This window comes from Gobio gobio (genome assembly GCF_949357685.1).
Source record: "Gobio gobio genome assembly, chromosome: 3".
In the NCBI taxonomy this organism is placed as follows: Eukaryota; Metazoa; Chordata; class Actinopteri; order Cypriniformes; family Gobionidae; genus Gobio; species Gobio gobio.
Genome location: NC_137099.1, coordinates 26,608,209 through 26,633,231, shown reverse-complemented (window position 1 = coordinate 26,633,231; position 25,023 = coordinate 26,608,209). Strand labels below are relative to the sequence as shown.

General features: G+C 36.2%; 2 protein-coding genes across 2 annotated transcripts; one reads left to right on the top strand and one right to left on the bottom strand.

The window, feature by feature from the left end:
* Positions 1 to 290: 290 nt before the first annotated feature.
* On the bottom strand, positions 291 to 2,576 carry dctpp1 (dCTP pyrophosphatase 1; the record flags this gene model as incomplete). Its single annotated transcript, XM_079813038.1, has 1 exon — positions 291 to 2,576. The coding sequence occupies one exon, from the start codon at positions 2,574 to 2,576 to the stop codon at positions 2,085 to 2,087; it is 492 nt and encodes a 163-aa protein (XP_079669164.1). The 3' UTR covers positions 291 to 2,084.
* Positions 2,123 to 23,528, top strand: gatb (glutamyl-tRNA(Gln) amidotransferase, subunit B). Its single transcript, XM_079813037.1, has 14 exons — positions 2,123 to 3,009; positions 4,724 to 4,874; positions 4,980 to 5,093; positions 9,158 to 9,356; positions 9,446 to 9,568; positions 10,732 to 10,845; positions 11,791 to 11,875; positions 15,490 to 15,534; positions 17,542 to 17,734; positions 19,487 to 19,620; positions 20,117 to 20,195; positions 20,323 to 20,457; positions 20,761 to 21,393; positions 22,765 to 23,528. The coding sequence occupies exons 1-13, from the start codon at positions 2,846 to 2,848 to the stop codon at positions 20,884 to 20,886; spliced, it is 1,662 nt and encodes a 553-aa protein (XP_079669163.1). The 5' UTR covers positions 2,123 to 2,845; the 3' UTR covers positions 20,887 to 21,393; positions 22,765 to 23,528.
* Positions 23,529 to 25,023: the final 1,495 nt, after the last annotated feature.

Sequence of the window (25,023 nt, the reverse complement as noted above, 5' to 3'; positions counted from 1 at the left end):
TTGATTGTACCACCTGACATGGAGAGTGTACCAACCTAGACATACTTAAGACTAGCTATTTTTATCAGTAATTGAGAGAGCTACAAACCTTTTCTCTCTGCCACAAGGATCCAATGGGGTCATCCATATTATCATGCTTACTGTTATTACCTTTCAAATTCCTAATAAAAGACCCATGTTTGCTGTTGTGCCACCCTGACATTTTAGAATTTACAAATTGCCAGACAAAAGTTTACAATTATCACAACAGCCTTAATACTACATTTTTTTTTTTTTTTACATTTCTGATTAAAACACCCTTTTAAATAGTTTTCTTAGTCTGTTCATTTGTTTGGACAGTTGCACCACCTGACATTTTGGGGTTTAAGATGACAAAACATAAAATATTCAGAATTTTAATGTGCTGAATATGAATTCAAGCTAAATAGGTTTTAGAATAAATGATGCCATGAATTTATCAAATTATTTTAAAAGGAAATAATACACTTGGACACAAAATATGCACATCATGTCACTGGCCTTTATAATCATGCTCTTGCAATTTAAGTATTCTAATTCAAAAATGTTGTCAGAAGCTTAGTGAGGGTGAAAAGTTTATAAAAGTTAAGTGAAGACTAAAAAACATCTAAGAATCATGGTTGGCCACAGTTTATTTTCTGCAATAATCTAAAAGCCAATGGAAAAATCCTATTGGTCTTTGGTTGAGGGAGCAGGGTGATACAAACTTCTGGATGGCCTACAAAAATATGCCAACACTGCAGCGCACAATTGGTTATGGTACTAGTAATATATGGTAACATGAACAGGGATAATTATGAATAATTACTGCAAATTATAATCACTATAAAAAAAAAGTAATGAACGCCTGTATCACAATTATTTTGACAAATGACCTAATCTTAATTTAGGTAGAAAGTTCTGGCTCATTATCAATACCATGATTTTTCATAATTTGCAATGTCTCATATACAATGAATATATATTTACATAAAATAAATAAATATAAAAAAACATCACTTCGCTCACATGCTGATTCATAGTTATAACTATGTTTAGATGTAAATGTATATATCCAGGATTACATGTATATATTCAGAGTTATAACTATATATTCAGAGTTTTAACTATATATTCAGTTACATTTATATATTCAGTTTTAGATTCAAGATTCAAGAGTTTTATTTGTCACATACACAGTTATATACACAATATACAACTGGCAGTGTATATATATTTTAACTATATATTCAGAGTTAAATTTATATATTCAGAGTTTTAACTATACTGCTTTAGTCAGTTACATTTAATTATTTCCTGTTTGGCCCCCCATTATACATACACACATTTTAAATAGTCAGTAAAGTTATATTTCAATTTAAAACACTCTTGATCCAGCAGCACTTTTAATGATTTGCTCAATTTTAAGAACGAGACTGAAATCACAGAGGTGCACTTCTCAGAAAGTTCGACTTCAACCATGATCAAACTCACTTGCCTGTAATTTTTTAGTAATCTTTGACTTGAAGACCTTAATTTGTCAGTTTCAGGTGTTTGATCAGGTTTGTAGCTTAACTCTCCAAGACAGTGAACCTTGAGGGCCAGAATCAGAGAACCATGACCTAAATAATCTCTACATGGACAAGCACCTAATGTTTATAAAATACTTAGAGTCAGCACAACTAACTGTTATATGCAGCTTGAAATGTTCAGTTTCGATGCTTCCAGAAAGAACATTTGCACAGAGACCACGTGTGCTGCAAAACAGTTTACTGTGATGCAAAAACTGTACAAAATATAAGCAGCTTTTGTTTGTTCAAATAAAAACAGAAGAACTTTAAAACTAAGTTACTTACACTTGGAAGTGTGCAAACATGGTTTCTTACATACAGATATTTACATACAAAAGCTTAACACAAAACCAAGAATAGTAGTGCCAAACACAGGCGATGAAAAATGAATAAAATCAGTAACTAAGATCCCAGTGGACTTTTACAGTTTGGAACTGTTAAGGCACTCAACATCAGTTCCCTCGAATTAAGTGTTTAACCACAACAGTCTTTGGCTACAGAACCAAATCACCCACATCAGTCCTTGTATTCAGTGTATTTCTTGGCTGATCCATGAACTTTGCTCGCCGGGTACTTGAGTCGATTGAGAGCCATTTTGCGCAGAACAGCTTGAGGTAAATCAACGTGGCATTTCTCGGCCAGTTCAACCAGATAGATCAATACGTCGCTGAGTTCCTGAGCCAGGTGTTCCCGCTCCGGCTCGGTCCAGTCCGGTAGACCTTCCGCCACCTCCCCGCGCCACTGGAACAGCTCCGACACTTCTCCGACCTCTCCGACCAGCGCAAGCAGCAGGTTCCTCGGCTGGTGGAACTGGTTCCAGTTCCTCTCGTCCGTGAATTCAGCCTGCATGCTGCGGATATCTTCAAGTGTAGGTTCGGATGTGAAAGTGAACCGGTCGGCCTGATCGCGATTGGTTTCTCCGTTCCCGTTGATAGCTTGTCGATGGCTGGAAGTTTCGCCGTTGTGTTCGGGCATTTTGGATGCGGTCCCGTTTTGTTGAAGTGCCATTGTAAATGCGACGATCGAAACGCGAATACTGAAAGTAAGAGAAGTGCTCAAAAATGATCATTCATGTGCAAGAGACCATGCGTGAATCTCCCGCCACCGACTGACCCACAGTTGTGAATGTCGTCATAAGAAATCGCCGGAAACTTTGCCGTTGCGCCAGTGGCATTGTGGGAGTCAAAGTTTTTTCTTCATCTTTCTACGGTACACCCGCGAGTTCCTGGTGGCTTTGAAAAACTACATGTACCAGCTGCCCAAACACTTACGAAAGCATGGCAGCCTCCTCTTCAGGGTACAACAAAATGCTCTTTAGCTTGAGAACATATACTAATAAATCACAAAGTTTATATCATATTGATACTTTTAATTTCGTGATAAGGAAAATATGGACATCCGGATCAAAAAAACAACTGAAGTCCAAAGTACAGACTAAAAGGTAGGCATCAAATGCCCCCCAAAATGCTGTCTACTGTAAATTGGAGGTTCATAGGTTTGGAGACGGGGACACAGGCATTCTGGCATTTGTCATCAACATGACACGCTGAATTTGAGTAATAGTCTTTCTCTGGTTTAATAGAATTAATTGTGCTGATAATAGTCATTAAATTTATTGTGCAATATTGTGAAATATTATTACACTTTGAAATAAATGTTTTCTATTTTAATATATTTTAAAAATGTAATTTATTCCTGTGATGACAAAGTTGAATTTTACTCCAATTACTTCAGTCTTCCTTCAGAAATCATTCTAATATGCTGATATGGTGCTCAAGTAAAATTTCTTATTATTATCAATGTTAAAACAATTGTGCTGTTTATTATTTTTGTGAGAACATGATAGATTTCTTTTCTGGATTCTCTGATGCACAGAGTTAAAAAGAACAATATTTATTTGAAATATTCTTTTGTAACATTAAAGGATTAGTTCACTTCAAAATGAAAATGTCCAGATAATTAACCCCCATCTCATCCAAGATGTTTATGTCTTTCTTTCTTCAGTCAAAAATAATGGACTTCAATGACAACCAAAAATCCAAATCAATGGAGTTTCAAAGGGCTTCGAAGGGCTTCAGAGGCTCTGTACGATCCCAGTCAAGGAATAGGGTCTTATCCAGCAAAACCATCAGCCATTTTCAAAAAATAAATAATAAATTAAATATACTTTTTTAATAAATATACTTTTTAACCAAAAATTATCGACTTCGATGTTCTGCTTCTTCACGACGTATGACGTCATCACGTCAGAAAGGTCACGCCCGTGACCTATGTGGACGTACTGACCCAGTGTTAAAGTGAACGTGTAAAGACTAAATCAAACGCCCTTTACAAAAATAAAGGTAAAACAACGATGTCGGACAATTTTAAAGTTGGAGGAGAACATGAGTTTTGGATATGGAGTCACGGATGTGACCTTTCCGACCTGATGACGTCATACGGTGTGAAGATATATATATATATATGACCTTTTGTGCAGAAAAATCCTGGAATGTTTTCCTCAAAAAACGTAATTTCTTATCGACTGAAGAAAGAAAGACATGAACATCTTGGATGAGATGGGGGTGAATAAATTATCAGGAAATTTTCATTTTGAAGTGAACTAATCCTTTAAATGTCTTTATTGTAACTTTTGATCAATATAATGTGTTGTTGCTGAGTAAATATATTAATTTATTTTATTAAATTACTATTGTCTGACCCCAATTTTATTGGTTATTAGTCATTAGTCTTTTGACTCTAAATATTATAGATACTGACTGAGATACACATTTTTACTAGTCCTTTTTCTTTTTACAATTGCATATTTGTAATTGCAGTATAAGAAAAAACATAACCACTATGTCAAGACTCTGTCTTAACTAGTTTGACCAACTAACAGTTAGCCAAGGGGTAATAATCAGTTCAGATTTAAATTAGACCAATCTACCTTTTATGTAAGTGACTTAAAAACAGCTTGTAAGACTTATATAAGCAGTTTATGCAATCAAACACTGGTTCACCAATATTCAATTCTTATTAAAAAAAAATATTTAAATTATATATCTTCATATAAATTCATACTGTAATGGAATTTAGCTGCTGCATTACATAATTGTCTTTTAATACCTCACCAATTCTCACCAACTCTTCACCTCTTGTGCTATGTTTCCTAGTCTTCCTCAAATGGTTGGTGTTGTGGGTCTGGAAATCCACGCTCAGATTCAGTCCACATCAAAGCTCTTTTCTGGATCTCATGTAAGATTCTTGGCTCCACCAAACTCACTTGTCTCACATTTTGATGCTTCATTACCAGGAACACTGCCAGTAAGTAAATCAACTGAATTAACATAAAAATATCATTTTATTTTTAGATTCTCTATTTGATATCAAAATAAATCTTCACTATGTCTTCCTGCTTCGTTTCATAAGGTGCTGAACAGAAGATGTGTGGAGGCTGCTGTATTTACAGGCCTTGCTCTCAACTGTACCATCAACAGGAAGTCACTGTTCGACAGGAAGCACTACTTTTATGCAGACATGCCTGTGAGTTCTTTTAGCTGCACACATCTGGTTGCTTAATGCATTTCTTAGTTTCATCTTCGTATTCCAAAGCATAGAAGTGCTGATGATACAAATGCAATAAACAAGAACATTATTCTTATGCTTCCAGCTCTATGTGGTTGTTATTTTTGATTAGCTGCTTTATAGATCCATCGTTTGTCAAAGAGACGTGCACATATATCCAGTGCATCACTCTCTCTTTTCCAGAGCTTTAATGAAGAAGTGATGGCAATCCATGCTAAATAGGCAGGAAACAGAATAGCTGCCACTAATGTAGATGAATAACAAGTGTCAGCTCTTAAAAGCTTAAAACATTCAAGCTCTGGTTCGAGCAATGTTTCATCTCTGGTATTGGATCTCATTCCTGTGTCTACTAAATCTTTGACAAAATCACGGCAGAACATTCAAATCTGCATTCACACTGCCGCCGACCCAGAGAGAGCTGTTGTATGAAACACTTCACAAACAGTCTTTTCAACAACACGTTATTGCTATTTTTGTGTTACAAATATTAATGTTATCACAGAAGAACTGGGACTAAAGTTTATTTCATATATAAACACTGATATCTATGGTAGTGATCAAAATAGAGCAAATTGACAAGTGACTATTAAAAAATGTATTCGTCGTTGAATCATTCATTCAAGAGATTTGTTCAAAAAACGCTGATTCATCCAGGAATGAAACAAGTGAAGTGTATTGTCATTGAATCATTTATTCATTCAAACAGAACCTCTAGTACACATTTGCTGCGTCCCAATTCGCCTACTTATACTACGTCCTAAAAGTATCTACTCTTTTTGTGAAGAAAAATTACACACTTTTGAGTGTGTAGCAGAAGAGTATGCAAGCTTTGGGACATACTACTTCGTCATCTTTAACAGACTCTGTCGCTTAGTTACGTGCATCCCGTCACCGTTTAAACTGCCCTGTCAATCATCATCACAGTTCAAATCCTCCACATTCAATTTAATTTCTTACCGTATCGGAGAGAAATGTAGCCGCACGTTGATCTGCCATTTGTGGGTCTTTAATGCAGAGACTCCCCTCATGTGTTTGCAGTTTAAATATAATGATGCATTTAAAATTTAATGGCCAAACGTATCATTACAAAAGTTCTCAATGCTGCTGCAGGTGAAATATAATTTGGATAATACTGAATAAATATATTTTCGTCAGGTTAAATACTGATAATTGCTCACTCAAACCCCTTTATCTAACCCTCTCTACTTAACCGTCCGACTCGCATAACCGTCATGTTTGTAGTTTTTAAACACTTTTTATCCGTGTTTGTAGTTCTTATGTAGAACATAAATATGTTCTTAACACTATCACCACCAAAAAACTACAAACACACCTCTTGTAAGTTTTATCGAGAGCTTTATTTGAATAGCATTTTCCCTTCAAATTTAAGTTAGAATTGTTTGCAGGAATCCAATTATAAACAGTGAGGCTGTGAAAGCGGACTAGTGAGTAGATGGGTTTCCCTGTTGGTCTGATGAGATTAAATATCCCCGATATCCTCTGTAGTCCCATTTATCTACTTGTTAGCAACCTCCTTTTTTAAGACAAGCAAAAGCTATAAAAATCATTAGGGGGTGATACTGATGTATTTTATGCTGTAGAATAAAGCATGAAAATATCTTATAGCTTCACCACAAACCTTATTTCAGGCAATTAACTAAAAAACCCTTAAAAAACTGATTTCAAGATGATGGAAATGGAAGTGGTAAAATGCTAACTTGTTTTCTTTTCATGTTTTGGCCTATAAAAAATAAGTCCTACAAACAATTAACTACAAGTCTGCAGTATAAAATGCGGTATATACAAATGTTTTCAATTTAAAAAAAAAAAATAAATAAGATGATTTTAAATGTAGAGAGATTTTCAATGTTTTATGAAGTGGTGGATTACTGTAGAGTGATATTGCTGCATTTCTTGCTTCCATGGTAACAATGCCTTCTCTTATTGGTAGATGTCTTTTGAGCAGTGTGGGTAATGTAGTACTCCATTGGGAATTCTGCAACTGAATGTGATGTTCTTAAAATGAAATCGTGTAGCTCCTTCTGAAGCTATCTCTTAACATCACTCCAGATACTCTGTCAGAAAGGTTATGTATTTTATCATAATTAAAAAACGAATAATAAATGGGACCCCCCCCCCCCCCCCCCCCCCAACCCTCTTGAGTCTTTGCAACAATCCTTTGATTTTTGTTACATTAGCGAATCATAATTGAAGACCAGGTACCCTAAATTATGTCTTGTGTAAACACTGTGTTAAATCAACTTGTAATTAAATAGCGTTGTTAGACTGCAATTGTAATTTTAGTTCCGACACAAAATAACCGCAAGACAAAATATTCTGTTTTGAATTCATGCATATATTTGGACTTTGAATCACAAGTGATTTGTGAAGCATGTCCTCTTTTCTTGAATTATGCATTTTGTAATGCTACTGTATATTACCAAATGGACTGCAAAACCAATTTTAAGCCAAAATAATCAAAGGTAATCAAGGAAAAAGAGTTGGCATTGAGAAAGCTCAAATATTGAAAGGGAGGAGGACATCTTTGACTTCTGAGGAATCACTCTTCATTAGTGCTAATTTAATTTCTTTAGTGCTTCCATTTGTTTTAGTTTTTTTTTTGTGCTGGTGATGAAGTAATTGATCAGGTACAACACACAGATGGTAATGGTTAATTGCTTTTTTTTTTTTTCCTTTACTCTTTTGCATGCCAATAACTATGATAAATTTCCAGTGGCTTTTGGTCATGGTGTTGCCATAGCAACAGTTACAAGTGCTCTGTTTTGCTTCCCAGTGAAACTGAAGGGGGTTGAATATGTAGCCAGATCACAAGTATCTGTATGCAGTTTCATTTTGTCATAACCCTAACCCTGGCCTTTTAAACCCTATCTAACTCCAGATTTGATTCTGATGATGGTTCTTCAAAAAAGACTTCTGTGATTTATATATTGATGTTTTAAGGTCATTCAGTTAGATTTCCAGTCAAGTTTGGATGAGGTCTGACCCAAAGCACAGCAGTAGCTTTGATGCTACAGTCACCCAAATATGATGATCCCCTAAAATACAAAACACAACTATGTATTTTAATGTTTAAAGAAAGTCCTAATATATAATGTGAAAAAAAAAACATTAAATACGCTACCCTTCAAAAGTTTGGGGTTGGTCTGATTTTTAAAAAAAATTTGAAAGAAGTTTCTTGCTTTTATTTGATAAAAAATACAGTAGAATTGTGGAATTTTATTACAATTCAGAATAACTGTTTTCTATTTTTATATATTTTTAAATGTAATGTATTCCTGTGATGGTAAAGCTAAATTTTCTGCATAATTACTTCAGTCTTCACTCTTCAGTGTCATATGACCCTTCAGAAATCATTCCAATATGCTGATTTGGTTCTCAAGAATCATTTCTTATCATAATCAATGTTGAAAACAGTTGTGCTGCTTAAAATTTTTGTGGAATTATAGAAACGTCAAAAGAACAGCATTTATTTAAAAAAGTTTGGTAACAATGTAAAAGGCTTTACTGTCATATTTTATCAATTTAATTCATCCTTGCTGAATTAAAGTATACATTTTTTTTTAAACTTAATGACCGCAAACTTTCGAACAGTACTGTGTGTGTAAAATATTGTCTAGAAAATATTTGGTTTAAATTAAGACTAATTCTAACTCTGTATTTTTAGGTGTACGAACCTGAAGAGGAAAATAAAACTATAGATGTCAATACAATCAAGTGATTGTGATTTAATAATATAATTTCTGACCAGTATTTAAAATGCAGAATGAAATTGTAACAATGACAAAAATCTATCATTATTTGTATTAATTTTTTTATACATGGCTCTCCAATTATATATCTCCCCTAAACTCCTGCTGTTTGGAAACCCCTTTCAGAAACAGAAATACATTACTGTAACATATCTATTTAGGTCTAGATAAAATTCTGTGTAGCAAATTCAATGGTCTCGACAGTGACCGTTGCTTAGTTTTGTAACAGTTTTTTTTTATGTGTGTTTTCAGGCAGGCTACCAGATCACTCAGCAAAGGCTTCCCATAGCAGTTGATGGCACACTGCTCTATAGCCTTTTTGAAGGTCGCAAAAGGAATCAAGTGGTAACCAAGAGTGTGACAATCAAACAGATCCAGCTTGAGCAAGACAGTGGAAAGAGTCTCCATGACAATGAACGGAGCCAGACTCTAATAGATCTCAACAGAGCAGGTGCTGCTTCTTCACTCTTATACAGAAACATAATGACTGCATCTTTGTGGACAGTGTCTGATATGAAGGCTGTGTCTCTCTGTCTGTAGGTGTAGGTCTGATGGAGCTGGTGATGGAGCCAGAGATGTGTTGTGGAGAGGAGGCAGCAGCTGCCGTCAGAGAGCTTCAGCTCATCCTGCAGGCTCTGGGCACCTGCCAGGGCAACATGGCTGGTGATTTAATACACCCCCTACAGCTAACATTGATCAGAACCTTTAATGTCTACAAACATTTATTCCCATGAATTCGTCTCAGGCACAAATCAAATTGCTTTCACCAACGTTATCAGAGTTAGTAATCCACCCAGTACCCATAGGGATGGGCCATGTGGCTGAAAATCTCTATATTTTTCAGCCATTTGGTTATATTCAATTTATCTCAATATTTATGTCAGAAGAACCATCATTTTGACCAGACAGCCCTTGTCACTAGATAGATTTATGTTGTAGAAAATGCAAGAAGTAAGATACAGTAAAACTAAATCTAAATCTAAAAAAGTTCACCCAAAAATGAAAATTCTCTCATCATTTACTCAACCTCAAGTTGTTCTGCAGAACACAAAAGAAGATATTTTGAAGAAAGTCAGTAACAGGTAACAGTAGCCATTGACTTGCATAGTATGGGGGAATGTACTATGGAAGACAATGGAGCCCATCAACTGTTTGGTGACAGACATTCTTCAAAATGTCTTTTGTGTTCTGCAGAAGAAAGAAATTAATTCAACTTGAGGGTGAGTAAATAATTAGAACATTTTCATTTCATTGTAACGCATATTATCAGGGCTAAATGAGTAGGCTACATAGCATGAAAGGACTATAGATGGCCCCCCGCATCAATGGCCCCCTTTTCCCGACCAATTTGTTAACCCCCTTTACAATTTCACTAGAATTTGTGCTTCGAGTGTACTGTATCTTATTGTGATTAAGTCATAGCTTCAGTTACACATTTCAAGTAAGAACGTTAAGGAACTGTAGTTGTAGTTTGATAAAATGTATCGTTTGTGTAGGAGACACAAATTCAAATGAGAAAATAACTGACATGTTCCTCAACCCTTCTTAACGTGTCACTGTTCAATCAACCTATTGTCTTCCTGTAATGAAAAATTCAATAGCTCTTGATTAATCAAAACTCCCTGAAGCAAAATACAGCAAATTGTTTATCTGTGGCAGACTATTCAACGGTGCACTCCAGAATACAGTATTTCATGCAAATAAATCATTCAAATTCAAATGTATGCACTGTTTGTTAAGCAGGGGTTTTGAGAGCTGTGAATGGTTGAATTGTAATGACTGTTTAGAGTGATTCTCATCAGATCCCTCTTTCTCTCCTCTCACAGAGGGGCAGCTTAGGGTTGATGCCAATGTGTCCGTGCATCGACCTGGAGAGCCTTTGGGAGTGAGGACAGAGGTCAAAAACATCAACAGTGTCAGGCACCTGGCCAAAGCCATTGGTGAGGATATGTCTAGTGATACTGAGAAAGAATTTTATGGAAATCAAGATCTGCATGTTGGTTTAGAGAAGGTTTTTCTGGTTTAAGCACAAGCGTACAGTAAAATCTCTTTGCCGTTCCTCAGTACAGCAAGATGTGTCGAGGGAATGAAATAGACTTTTAGCCAGAGGGTTTCAGAAATCTTTTAATCATGCTGCATTCCTATTCACACACACACACACACACACACACGCACTTTAGTAATAGCTGGAAGTCACTTTTCTTGTGTGGTTGTCAAATTTAGCCCAGCATCAGTTGAAGGGAATGAGTGCCTGTGTGTAATTATGCCAGAGCTGAAAGTCAGACTGCAAACTCCAGATAAGAAACACGAACAATAAGCATTTTCACCTCACTCCGTCTCTGTTTCGTGTTCAATTCTCTGTCAAGATGTGCACCGTTGAATAAAGGCTGCAGAAGCAATCGTCTCTGCTGCGTTAACACACACACACACACATACAGTACACACAAACACACACAATCACAAAGTTGTGTTTTTGAACAGGAGTTTCACTCAAAAGGACATCTGACTGATTTGATCCAAGAAAATAGACTAGAGTTGAAGACCCTCATAAACATGCCTGACAAAGACAAGAAGATTAAAGAGTGCTGTCAATAAAAGAAAGAATAAACAAACATTGAACATTTTGTGCAATTTAATTAATATTTAATGAGTTTAGTTTGATTTTTTAAAAAGACAGCTATTATACTTGTTTAATACTGCACATTGTCCTAAAACTAAAGGACTGCCAGTGGTTCTCTACACTAGTATTTCCCCCAAAAGCACATTTAAGCAGTCATGAGGAAAAATGCTGATGTGCAGCCATTTCAAAAGTACTTTAGGGTCTTTTGTTGGCAGAAGGTTGTGGTTAGAGTTTGATTGGTCCTCTCTTGGTACATGTTCCATAGACTACGAGATCCAGAGACAGATGGAGGTTCTACAGAGCGGTGGGACGGTTCTTAATGAGACCCGAGCATTTGACAGCAAATCTGGGTAAGGGGGCCCAGAACTGGCAGATTTCTACAAACGCTGCATTCTCCTGTGATATCAACTGGAACAGAGCAATGCAATTAGACGATCTGTGTTTTACATAGATTCTATATTGGATTCTTATTGCATTTTAAACCCACAGCCACTTAAAATGATTCATGTCAGATTAAGTATTTAGCATCTCATGGCTGATTACACACGTTGAGCTTTTTAGTTGAACACATTGAGCTTCTACTTCAGGTTTAGGCAGTGTTTTTGACAGGATTCTGTTTTTGCAACAGAGGAGACCCTCTTCTACCCATAAACAGCTCAACCTAACCATATTAGAACATAATACAAAGCCAAAAAACACAATTTTGGTAACATGTTTTAAAGATTTAATTAATAAATTAATATAATTTATTACCGAAAACGTATAAAAAAATAAGCACATTGTCATATGAACAACCAGTCATAATGCTGCCAATGAGAGTTTCACAAGTTATTGCTTTGATTTGAGCTGGACATCACTAAAAGTCAAGACTTGTTGCGTTCAGTAAGTACACTACTATTTAAAAGTTATGAGTCAGTAAGATTTAAAAAAAAGAAATGAATACTTTTATTCAACAAGGATGCATTGAGTTGATCAAAATTGATGGTAAATACTTTTACCTAGTTATTATATGACAAAAATGTTATTTCAATTAAATGCTGTTCTTCTAAACATTCTGTTCATCCTAGAATCCTGAATAAATGTTGGGGGGGGGACTTGTCAAGTTTCCATAAAAATATTAAGCAGCACAACTGTGATAATAATTAGAAATGGCAGTGGCTATTTGCACTAAGTGAAAATAAAATTTTCTTAGCGATAGATGATAATTACACTTTGCAAATAGCAATAGATTCTATTTACACTAAGTGAAAATAAAATAAAATTTATTTTATAATTGCTTTTTACACTGTGCAAATAGCGATAGATGCTATTTACACTAAGTGCAAATACCGATAGATTATATTTACACTAAGGGAAAATAAAACTTTCTTAGCGATAATTGCTATTTACACTGTGCAAATAGCGATAGATGCTATTTACACCGTGTAATAGCAACTAGATTCTATTTACTCTAAGTGAAAATAACATTTTCTTAGCGATAGATGATATTTACACTAAGTACAAAGAGCTGTAGATGCTATTTACTAAGTGAAAATAGTGATATATTGTAGTAATTGTATAAATGTATATGATATAAATGTAGTAATTAGATGCTATTTTTACTTTATTTTGACAGATACATACTTTTTGCACCTCATTATTGTTGTACATTGATAACATGGTGTAAATTATTATATTTATTCAAATTATTAAATGGATGCCTTAATGGGACAATACAAGCCCTCCCTACACCTACCCTTACCCCTACCCCTTACGTTTTACTGACTTTGCACGTCTTTTTCAGGTATTGTTAGGCGGAGCTAGACTTGGTGTAAATAGACACTCTAATTAGAAATGTTTATTGAGCACCAAATCAGCTATCAGTATACATTTTAACATTTCTGAAGCAGGATGCGAAACTGAAGACTAGCTGCTGAACTTCAGCTTTGCCATTACAGGAATACATTACCTTTTAAAACTTTAAAATATTAAAAACATAAAAATATCTTACCAACCCTAGACTTTTGAATGATTGTGCAAGTCAGGAACCACTCTGATTGATTCAGTGAGTTCCTTGAAGGAGCCGTCATAGTTATTCAAACCAATAACGTTCATTTGTTCGGGAATCGGACTACACTTGTCATGCTGTTTTTTGTTTGTTTGTGTGCAGCCAGTGAAGACAACACAATAGACATATATGTTGTCTTGTGAAAAACTGTCTTCTTATCTCCTGATCAATTCAAACTGCAAACTTTTTTCTTTTGTTGTGGTGCAGTAGATTCTGCAGCACTGGCAAATAGTGATTCAGGAAATATTGTGTTTAGTCATAGGCAGCATACTTTTCCCTTGGTCTTTTTCCTGTCCCATCTGTGTCAAAAGATGAATGTGGTCATTTGACCTCAGTAGTTCTGTGTTGACTTGGCAGCACCAGACACACATACACTAACTCATGCTCTGTACAGATGACTGAGCAGTATTATTGTGAGCATCTGCCCATGAAATAAGTCTCATCTCACAGCTGTGTCCTCCTGCTCTTGGATATGATCTGCTAGCACAAACCACCAATCTATAAGTGCTTAGTACACAACCCTCTGGTATACTTTATTCTAATTGGTCAATCGCAGCAGTCTGCCGTCAAATATCTTTGTATAATGGCCGCAAAACTATAATTGCGTTTAGTCATGAGCAGCATACTTCTCCCTTGGTCTTTTGGAGTTTCTAGACAACAAGGGCGTAGCATGTAGCTGAATAAAAATTAATATATGGTGCTGTCTCTTCTCACATAATTTAAACAAAATTTAGGATCTATTTATGTTTTATTTGGTTAGTAGCCATACCATTTACAGGATAACAATGAGCTGGTTGTTATCATCACTAAATAAAGCCCATCAGGTTTATACAAAAGCTAGGTGCAAACCCTACAGGTGAGAAAAATATGTCTCACATATTTTTGGTGCCCTTTTACTCAGAAGTAAAATGAATTATAAAAGATAAAATTAAAAAAAAAAAAAAAAATTAATAATAATAATAATAATAGCAATACGTTGAACAATCCATAAACATTTAGAATTCTAGGAACAATTTAGAATTCGGTGTGTGTGTGTGTATGTGTGTGTGTGTGTGTGTGTGTGTGTGTGTGTGTGTGTGTGTGTGTGTGTGTGTGTGTGTGTGTGTGTGTGTGTGTGTGTGTGTGTGTGTGTGTGTGTGTGAGCGCATCACTGATTGGTCGACTCCTCCCTCTTTTTGTGGCAGACATTAGTGTATCTTGCTTCTAGTGGGATACATTCTCTTTTTTCACCTAATAAAGATTGAAGTTTTGTTTTATTGTCTAGTTTTATAAAGTCAGGACAAAGTATTTGGAATTTGGGATAAAATGTTTTTCTGATTAGTTGATAGTTTGGGCAGCTGGTGAGGAAGTGTGTCTGTCTCCACTTCTCCAGTGGTGCAGTATGGCCAGATACGGCTCTTTCTGGGCAGCCAGTTCTGTCTGTATCTGCCCGTCTCTATGGTCAGTGTGTGGTTGCTCAGTCTGTACCTCGTCATTCTTCTTCTGAACTCACAGTTTTTCACTGCGCTCAGGTATTCAGCTGTTGTGTATTTTCTGCTTAGGGCCAGATAACATTCCAGTTTACTTTGTTTTTGTGTTGTTTCATTCCAATAGGTCAGGTAATTTTCTCTTTGTGCTTTAATAATTTGGTTGGGCCAGATTGTGTGTGTGAGTGTGTGTGTGTCCTGAGGCTGGCTGGTGTTAGTAGTGTTAGTGTGTGTTTGCAGCCTCAGGATCAGCTGAATCAGGGGACTCTTATCAGAGTTCACTTCATGGTTTTTAAGGGCTTTAAAATGATAAGAGTTGGGGTCACTCATTTTTAGATGTTTCCAAAATTTGATGGCTCGTTTCTCAATGTGTATTAGTAGAGGATATTGGCCTAATCTCTCTCTCTCTCTCTCTTGCTCTCTCTCTCGCTCTCGCTCTCTCTCTCGCCAGTAACACAATTCCTATGAGGGATAAGGAAGGCCTACAGGACTACAGGTGAGTATAACTCTCCATTGAACCCTACAAGTGAGTGAAATCTGCTCTATCTTGTGGAGTGCTACAGGGAGTAAAGATAAAGAAAAACAGGAGAGGACATTGGAAAGAGTGATGGAGTAAAGGGAAGATGGATAGTGCAGGATTAAAGAAAAACGGGTGAAAGGAAAGCAGCAGAAAATACTTTGTTTCTAGACAACAAGGGAGTAGCATGGAGCTGGATGAAAATGAATATGGTGCCGTGGAGGGAAAGAGTGATCGAGGGGACAAAACAGAGGAGGAAGAGGACAGGAAGACTAGACAAGTGGTGAAATGAAGGACCAAAGATGCATCACCTGTGCTGTGATAATGCGGCTGTAGATCCACATAAAGGAGGAGGGAGGGAACAGTGGGGGAATGTAGTAAAGAAATGGAGCAAATCATGCAGTGCCATCTACAGACTGTGAGCAAAATAAAACTTTATAAATGATTGGAAAGCCACTTTCCATCTACACACATATTTGAACTTTGAATATATATATATATATATATATATATATATATATATATATATATATATATATATATATATATATATATATATATATATATATATATATATATATATATATATATATATATATATATATATATATTAGGCTTGCTACGATAGTCGGTGTTGCCGGTGTTACCGGTGTCCAGACTCCACACCGGTTACATCACTTGCCCACCGTGGCACCGCCCACCGTCTTTTTGATTTTTTTTTTATAGTAATAAAATAATTTACTTCAGTTAGAGAACAGACAATACAAATAAAAACTGAACGTGTCTGCTTAATAAAGCAGGATCCGACCGTGAGTCTCGGCAGCGGCAGGAGTCATTCATCAGATTTAAGAGTGAGGAGCTGACTGAGATGATCGCGGAAGATTTGGTTTCAAAGCGAAACGTAAAAGCGCCTATTTAAGGGAGTTTGTCGTTTGTTTTGTTGTTGTGTTTTTCATTAAAAATAATAGGCTAATGAACCCACAATTCAAGCAACCCGCAGCCGAATTGGCGCTAATTAAAAACCGAAAGTAAAATGTGCACGGCCGCACAGAGCGCGCATTGTTTACTTTCGCCTGGCTCCGCAGCGCGAGCCTCCGCGCTACGCTGCTGCGCGGATTTATTTTTGCCGCGCGCACCCTCGCGCTCGTGCGGGCGCGTCGAGTATAAACGAGGCTTTACGGACGAACTAACAGTGTGCATTCATGGCGTGCATCTCAATCATAGACTGATCAATGCTTGATCAGTGCCCTGACTACTGAACTAGGGAACTGATTGAGACGCGCCCATGGTCTCACAGAGCGCGCATTTACAGACGAGCGGTCATTCACGGTGTGTGCGCACTGGCGCGTTTTCAGTTCAGAGCGGTCGTGTGCATGTTACTTTCGGTTAGATAGAATTAGTGATTTAAAAGCCTCCGCCGGTGATACCGGTATTACCGGTGTTGTCACACATCAATTAACCGGTGGGAAAATTTCCTCACCGTCACATCCCTAATATATATATATATATATATATATATATATATATATATATATATATATATATATATATATATATATATATATATATATATATATATATATATATATATATATATATATATATATATATATATGTGAGTTATTCTTATTTGTAAATTGATCAAAAGTTTTATCACATCAACCTTTACATAAGTTTTTAATACATTTTAAAGAGGGCTCAGCCTCCCTTGCCTCTGATGGACTGTCGCTGGAGAGGACGCTCTCAGACACACAGAGGCTGGATATGTGTGGCCAGTTGAAGAGATATATGAGGAGGGTGTGACCGAGAGACAGAGAGGACTGGAGATTAGGCCTTGAGATGACACACGCTGTCTGAACACTACAAACGCTGTGGCTTATCTTTGCACCTGATAAGAACATGCTCTTGCGTTTCCCCACATGACCTGCTTGAATCACGCCTTCTGTTGTGTTGTATGTACATACATTCTCTCTCTTTATCTCTCAGGTTCATGCCAGAACCCAACTTGCCGCCACTGTTTGTTCATGAGAGTGAAGCTTCAGTGCCTGCTGGCGTTGACCCCGCCCAGGTTGTGGTGATTGACAGGCTGAGTGCCCAGTTACCAGAGCTGCCGTCTGTGAGGAGAATGAGGCTTGTGGAGACGTACGGCATTCTGCGAGAGCACAGCTTCATGCTGGTGGTGAGAAAGTCCACATGCAACCTGTGCATGCTTATTTTATGGCACACATTTCCCATCAGGCACTCTGATCCTTTTAAGACAGTTAATTCCAATTGCAGTTGTAAGCACTATGATTTTCCATTCAGAGGGGCATGCCTATGGGCATTTAAAATAAAAAATTCTTACAGTTGTAATATTATTTCTTTATATTTTGAACCATATCTTCAAATCTCACAATTGTGACTTTAATTCTCACAATTGCGTCATTATTTCTTTTAATTATGAATTCATATCTCACAATGCCAAGTATTTCATGTAATTCCACCTTTTTTCCTAGCAATTGCAACTTTATTTTAATTGGGACTATTTTATTATTTCAACTCATCATTGTTTTTATATCTCACAATGTCAAATATTTATTGTATTCCGACTTCATCTAACAATTGCTACTATATCTTGGAATAGCGACCCTATTCCTCATAAGTGCATCTTTATTTTTCTTCTTTTAATTTCTAACAATTGTGACTATTCCTCGTAATTGACCTATCGGTAAGCCCCTCCCCTCGAACGCAGATGAGCCAATGGCAGTTGAGTATCAGTTGCGCTGGGACCGGAACTCGGACATCTTTAGGTGTCAGCGCCATAGAGAAACATTGGAAAATCCTAAACTCTCATCGATTTGATGGTGTTTATGCTACAAAAATGCTAAAATGTCGTGCCTGAGGTACTGTAACACTGATTCCAGGGATCCTGAGAGGATTTTCTGTTTGTCATGCTCTCGTTAAGTTACGATTAAAGTCCCTGCTAACATATAAACCGAAATAACTAACTGTTCTCACGTCATGTGACAAAAACGTCAAAAACACGAAGGTCTACATTTCAGTGCCTCTCCATATTAAACTGGTTATATGTAAATTAATTTAATTTTAGATATGTTTAAGGTGTATATTATCTGTCTTACTAAGGAGGACTCCTATTTTGATGGGTATTATAGTCTACGGGTAACGTAGTGAAAGGAAAATCTTGCACGCAGTTTATCGGAGTTGTTTTGCAGATACAAAGTTTACCAGTTATTAACTGCACCCTCGAAAAGGCATAAGCTCTGTGTATATGTTTGTTTACTGTTAGTTGTACGAGTGTTTTTGTGTAATTTGCTGTGTATGTTAATGGTAATGCAACGGAGAGAGATTGTGAATGAGACGTTAATGCGCACTTCTTATGCTTTGTTTGTTCAGCTCTTACGATGATTTTTTGGAGTGAAGAAGGACATAATAAACTTGATAAACCATCAGTTAAGTTTGGCCATCATTCGGACAGGATATACGCTACATTCTGTGTCCAAAAACATCTTGGGATAAAGTTTTCACACTGACAGCTGTCATTGTAAGATATAGCAACTCCGTTTGTTTGTCCGAGTTAGCAACAGTAACTAAGGGGGGCGGGGCTTACCGATAGGTCAATTGTGCCTTTATTTCTTGTAACTGTTATTATATATCACAATTGCAACTTCTAACTTGTCTTTACTTGTCTCACAATAGTTACTTTATGTCTCATAATTGCAAGTTTGTTTCATAATTGTCACTTCATATCTCACAATGTGACTTTATTTCTTAAAATTGATCACAATTGCATAATTGCTTTATCTCACTGAGTTAGAAACAGGCTTCCATAATTTTTGGTTAATCTTATCATTTGTTATACTTTTTTTTAAAATCACAGATATTTAATATTAATTTAAAAGACTTGAATTAAATGATAACTATTCCGTTTCAGAACGAGGACGGGCTTATGGAATACTTTGAGAGTGTTGTTCAGATGACCAAGGCAGAACCGAGAAAGGTGATTGGCTGGGTGATGAATGACCTGATGGGAAATCTGAATCTTCAGAGTCTGAAAGTCTCTCAGAGGTGAGCCAGCACTGAGAACAATTATCCAGTTGCTACGGTACATACAAAACATTGAAAAATAAATTAGAATAAATAATTCCAAGAAAAAAGGTGAAAGGAAGCATGTGTGTGTGTGTGTGTGTGTGTGCGCACGCGCCAGAGGCTTATTACCAGTCTGTTTGTTGTATTCCTTCTCACCAATATTGTTTCCTGTCAGTAAATAATAAATAATGGAGGTTGTGCTCACTCCACGCCTAGGGATGTATAAACGGGAGTGTTTTTCTGGGTCTCCTCCAGCTCAGTGATCAGAAACTGCCTCAATGATCATCTCTTGTTTTCTTGATTTCACTAATATGTGAGCGGGGCCAAATTGTGTGAACATACAGAAGAAGCCACGTTTAACTCATCCAGTAATGAGTTCTCCTGGGTCATAATGTTTCAAATTTTTGCTCACCGAATTATGTAATGTGAGTTTGTAATCTGTTCTTTCTAACTAATCTCTCCCTTTCTTTCTTAGTCCCATCTCTCCATGTGGTCTTGCTGAGATGATCAATCTTGTGGAATCTGGTCACATCTCATCCTCGACTGCCAAACAAGTAAGAGAGAAAAACATCTGGGGGGAAAAATACTTAATTTGGCTAATTGACAGATGTTTAAGACGTATTATGTGAGGTTCTCCGTAAACCTCAGGCCTGTTTTGTGTTTGTATGTGGTTGAGCACAGGTTTTCCAGGAGATGTGGAAGGCTCCAGAGAAGACAGTAGGCCAGATAGTGAAGGAGCAGGATTTGTGGATGATAAATGACAAAGAGGAGCTACGAAAGATCTGTCAGAGGGTAGTGGACAGTCACACTGAGGAGGTAAATCCAGACATTAATCCACCTTAAAAACCCACTTTAACTATTTTGAGCTACTTATAACTTAAATTTATAAAACTATTTATTTATAAAAAATTAACTGTTGCCAACGATCATTTGTACCCTATTTTTTTGTGCAGTTTCAGTTTATCAGAAAAACTCTATTTTGACCCAGTACATATATTATTATGAAATATAAAATATATTAAAATGTAAAACGATTTATTTGTTTGATTATTTAAAGATTAACTAGTTGCCAACCCTGATAACTTACACACTAATTTTTGCTGATGAATTTTGTTGCAGGTTCAGATTATCAGAGGGGGTAATAAGAAAGTACTGAACAAATTAATGGGTGAAGTTCAGAAAGAAACTAAAGGCAGGACTGACCCGGTCCAAGTCAGAGCCATTCTAGATGAAATGATCTCATGAACTGCCCAGGATGCCTATTTTGTGGGTTAATGCCACTTAATGGAGCAATGGAATTTACATTTAATAGCCTTTGTACAGTCGTTCCAGAAAGGTGTCTCCACTGTAAAAATATATTAAATATTTTGAAAAACAAAAGTGTTTCATGCAACAGTGTTTTTGTGTTATTTGAGTATTTAATTCATCACAGCTGAGTTATTTCTGGGCTCTGAGACATTTATCACTCAATGATCATTGATTCCTTAATAGTCAAGCCTTGTGAGAAAATCCTGTGTGCACAGAATCTTTTTGTGCTGCTTTAAATTTTTTGCAGCTCTGTATGGATTTTCTATCAGAATTAGATTTTGTGGGATTATTCATCACTTTTAGAGTTTAGCAGGTCAGGCCAAGGTTGCTTGAAACTTCTGGTATGTAATTACCATTATTAGCCTTTGCGAGCACAGGTCTGCTGGCATGAGTGATTGAAATAAATTGAATGTTTTTGTGTATTACTAAAGGTGATGATACACAGTAGGGCTGCAACGACGCGTCGACGTCGTCGATGACGTCGACTACGAAAATACGTCGACGTGCGTGAAATGCGTCGACGCGCGTGAAATGCGTCGACGCGTCGGCGGCACATTATTTACGTTCTAGAATGAAACAGAAGATCTAGAATAATGGCAGCTTCTGCTCCCGGGCATAGTGAAAATGATAATTTATCATATAAAGCCAGACCGCGACATTCAAAAGTGTGGGAGTACTTTAAACAGAAGCCGAATAAAACTGTGCTTTGTTCGCTCTGTAACGCCGGTTTCACACTGCACGCAGTGGCAGAGCAGAAGCTGTGCGCGTGGAGAGCGGGAGCTTTCACACTGCAGTCAGTGTTGCCAAGTCCGCTTTTTTCCGCGGAATTGGGCTACTTCTACACTGACTGTTGCCGCGGGCTGTGTCTTATGTCCGCGGGTTGAAGCAAAAAAACACACATATTTAACCCCTCGAACGCGATGTTTACCAGAGAACCTCCCCGAAACGCGATTGGGCTTGTTTTGGGCTAGTTTTGAGTAACGAATGGGTGGGTTTTGTTGTGTAAACCTGGCAACCCTGCTGCCAGTGTTCTCTCGCGCAGCTGAACTGTGGCGCGTGTATTGCAACAGACGGTCACATTTTCCTGGGTTCTTCTCCGACCCCAGTACGTCTCGTGCTTTTATTTATTATGGGCTGCATATATCGGCTGTTAATGCGACCTGGTTCCCCTCTGTCCCAAACACATATGCATAATAACTTGTTGTATATAGGTAGTTTACATGATTAAAGTAACATTAAAGTTAAGATATGCCTCTAGCTTTAATCATTTAAATGTGTCTTTGAAGTTTGGGCAAAACCTTCTGGCAGCTTTAGTCGTTGTTTATGCACATGTATCTTCAAAATAGACGACTAGTTATACATTAACACTATGCTGAAAGCTCCTGTATGTGAACCTTTTGCAGATAAATACAAGTGCATTTTCGTTTACTATTGACACTAATCAATAAGTAAATCATACTCAACTACTATAGTAAACAACTTTTCCTAATTAGGCCTACTCTGTATACATTTTATGATGAATAGTATCATTATATATTATGTTTAAAAAGCTTCTTTTGTTCATATATTTCATTATAAAATGGCATACTATGTACACTACCCTTCCTGAAATACAATTAATATTGTCATCATTCATTGATTTCATGTTAAAATAATATACAAATTCACTACCCTCTTTGAAATACAATAATCAGTAAAAAAGAATAATAAGATTAATCTGGAAAAATAGTCGTTAGATTAGTCGACTAATCGAAAAAATAATCGTTAGATTAGTCGACAGAAAAAATAATCGTTAGTTGCAGCTCTAATACACAGGGCAACTTTTTGAGCAATGTTGCTGCGCGATGTTGCTTGGGCACTTTCCCATTGAGAATGGGCAACAAATATCTATTTGGATACTTTAGGTCTTATCTGGTTGCCCGTTGACAGCAAAAACTTGTATTGTCACCTTAAGACATGCTTTTTTCAGTCAGACCCAATATATTTAACTCATTCCACGCCAGCGTTTTTTTCTTCTAAATTGCCAGCCACCGCCCTCATTTAAAAAAAAAAAAACATTTTCACACATTTTTCATGGCCCCCAGATTATTTTGTTGAATATCTGAACATGCAATATATCAAAAGAAAGAACAAAGCCTTTGCTTTTAAACATTCTTTTTTTTTATCAACACTTGAATTTAGATAAATTTCATTAAAAAAGCAACATTTTGAGCAAAAAGTTTCTTTTTTGTGAAAGACTACATCCAGATCGGATTCAGAACGATGATCAAAACATAGATGGAGTAAACCGAGTCCATCAACACCCCTAAAGCTTGCACAGTCCTCCAGCTCGTCCTGGATTGACATTGTATATGCAGTTTTGATTTATATGCTGTTTAATGTTGATGATCGTGTTATTTTACATATGCATATGATAACATAATTCAGTACTTGTAATTAGATTATATTACATTTTAAAATGCTCTTAATAAGACTACAGTTACTTTTTTATTGATTACATGATTACATTTTACTCTCATAATGGTAATAAATTATTCATAATTAATTTGCTTGTAAACAAATAAAATATTTCATTTTTTGAGTAAGAGTTTTATTTTGATTTTGATCTTTTTCATTTTTAAATTATTTTTATAATTTCTATGATTTAATTAGTAACTCCCGAACTCCAGTCTGAGAAACACTGAGGTAATGTAATTTTTAATACACTTCGTGTTGTTGATAACACAGAATGGAATTTTTTTTATGTATGGTACATGATTATCCTATACAAAACAATGTGATAAATGAGTTAGGTCAAAAGTAATCTAAAAGTAGTCTGATTATATTATCTCAAACGTGTGATGTAATGGATTGTCACTTACTACTATGTTTGTCATGCAATAGGGAACCAGTAACTGACTATAATCTGTAAGTTATCTACCCAGCACTGATGATAACTTGATGGTGGTGGCTGTTAAGTATACTTGTGTCATATGAGTAACTAGCGCCCTCTGGTGGAGTATGAGTTTCATATACCATTACGTCAAGACCTGCGAGTTATCACTCAGTGCCATGGTCAACATCGACATACTTTAAATTTTACATTCAATTAAATTTGAAGTGTCTGTGAAATTTGTTCAGTTTGTCTCAGTTGTTACTTTGTATTTCAATTCAAATATCTACACATGTTAAGAAATGTGCTCAAGAAAACCAGTTGAAAGTGAGTACTTTTGTTGCCGTTTTATATATACAAAGATGCCATTGGTCATATCAGTCACAGAGCTGACTGCCTTAGAACAAAGTCATTCCAAACATTAAGAGAAACAAAATATATTTTGAATAAAGATGTTTTTATTCATACAATAAAAGTTAATGGGGTGAAAATGAATTTTATTGTATGGATATATAGCGTCTCATTTGTTAACACGGTTAATACATTAACTAACATGAACTAACAATGGACAAAATATTCTTACAGCATTAAATAACCTTTGGTAATGTTATCTAATAAAAATGTTAATGTCAGTTCACAGTGCATTAACTAATGATAACCAATATAAGGTTTTATCCAAAGCGACTTACAAATGGGGGCAATAGAAGCAACTAGAACAGTCAAGGGCAACAATATGCAACTGCTGTAACAAGTCTCAGTTAATCTAGCACAGAACAGATTAATTATTTTTTTATTTTTTTTGTAAAATCTATTACTAAGTGTTGAGATTACTTATGATTAATAAATGCTGTAGAAGTATTGTTCATAGTTAGTTAATGTAGACTAATTACCAAATCTACCAACTCAAGATAAAACCCATCTGTAGGGAAAGTGTGCAGTGGTTGAATGCATTCTTTTAAGTTTCAGCAACTGTTGCTGCCACCATTAAAGGCATAATATGTTAGCTTTTTTTTATTAATTCATTCAAAAAACACTTGAACAATGTTATATATTTTGTTGTCTTGTGTATTTACATTATCCCAAATGTTTCCAAGAATGTTAAAATCCAGAGAAATAAGCAATTTAAACCAGGGCCATGTCTGTGTGTTGCCCATCAATGACATCATACCCGCGTTACCCTTGATTTATTTAGTAGAAACCAA

Bases quoted from the DNA above. Each gene is read 5' to 3' on its own strand.
- gatb (XM_079813037.1), top strand. From the start codon at position 2,846: ATGGCAGCCTCCTCTTCAGGGTACAACAAAATGCTCTTTAGCTTGAGA. The intron at 4,875-4,979 runs GTAAGTAAATCA...TCGTTTCATAAG, and splicing joins CATTACCAGGAACACTGCCA to GTGCTGAACAGAAGATGTGT. The intron at 17,735-19,486 runs GTGAGAAAGTCC...ATTCCGTTTCAG, and splicing joins AGCACAGCTTCATGCTGGTG to AACGAGGACGGGCTTATGGA.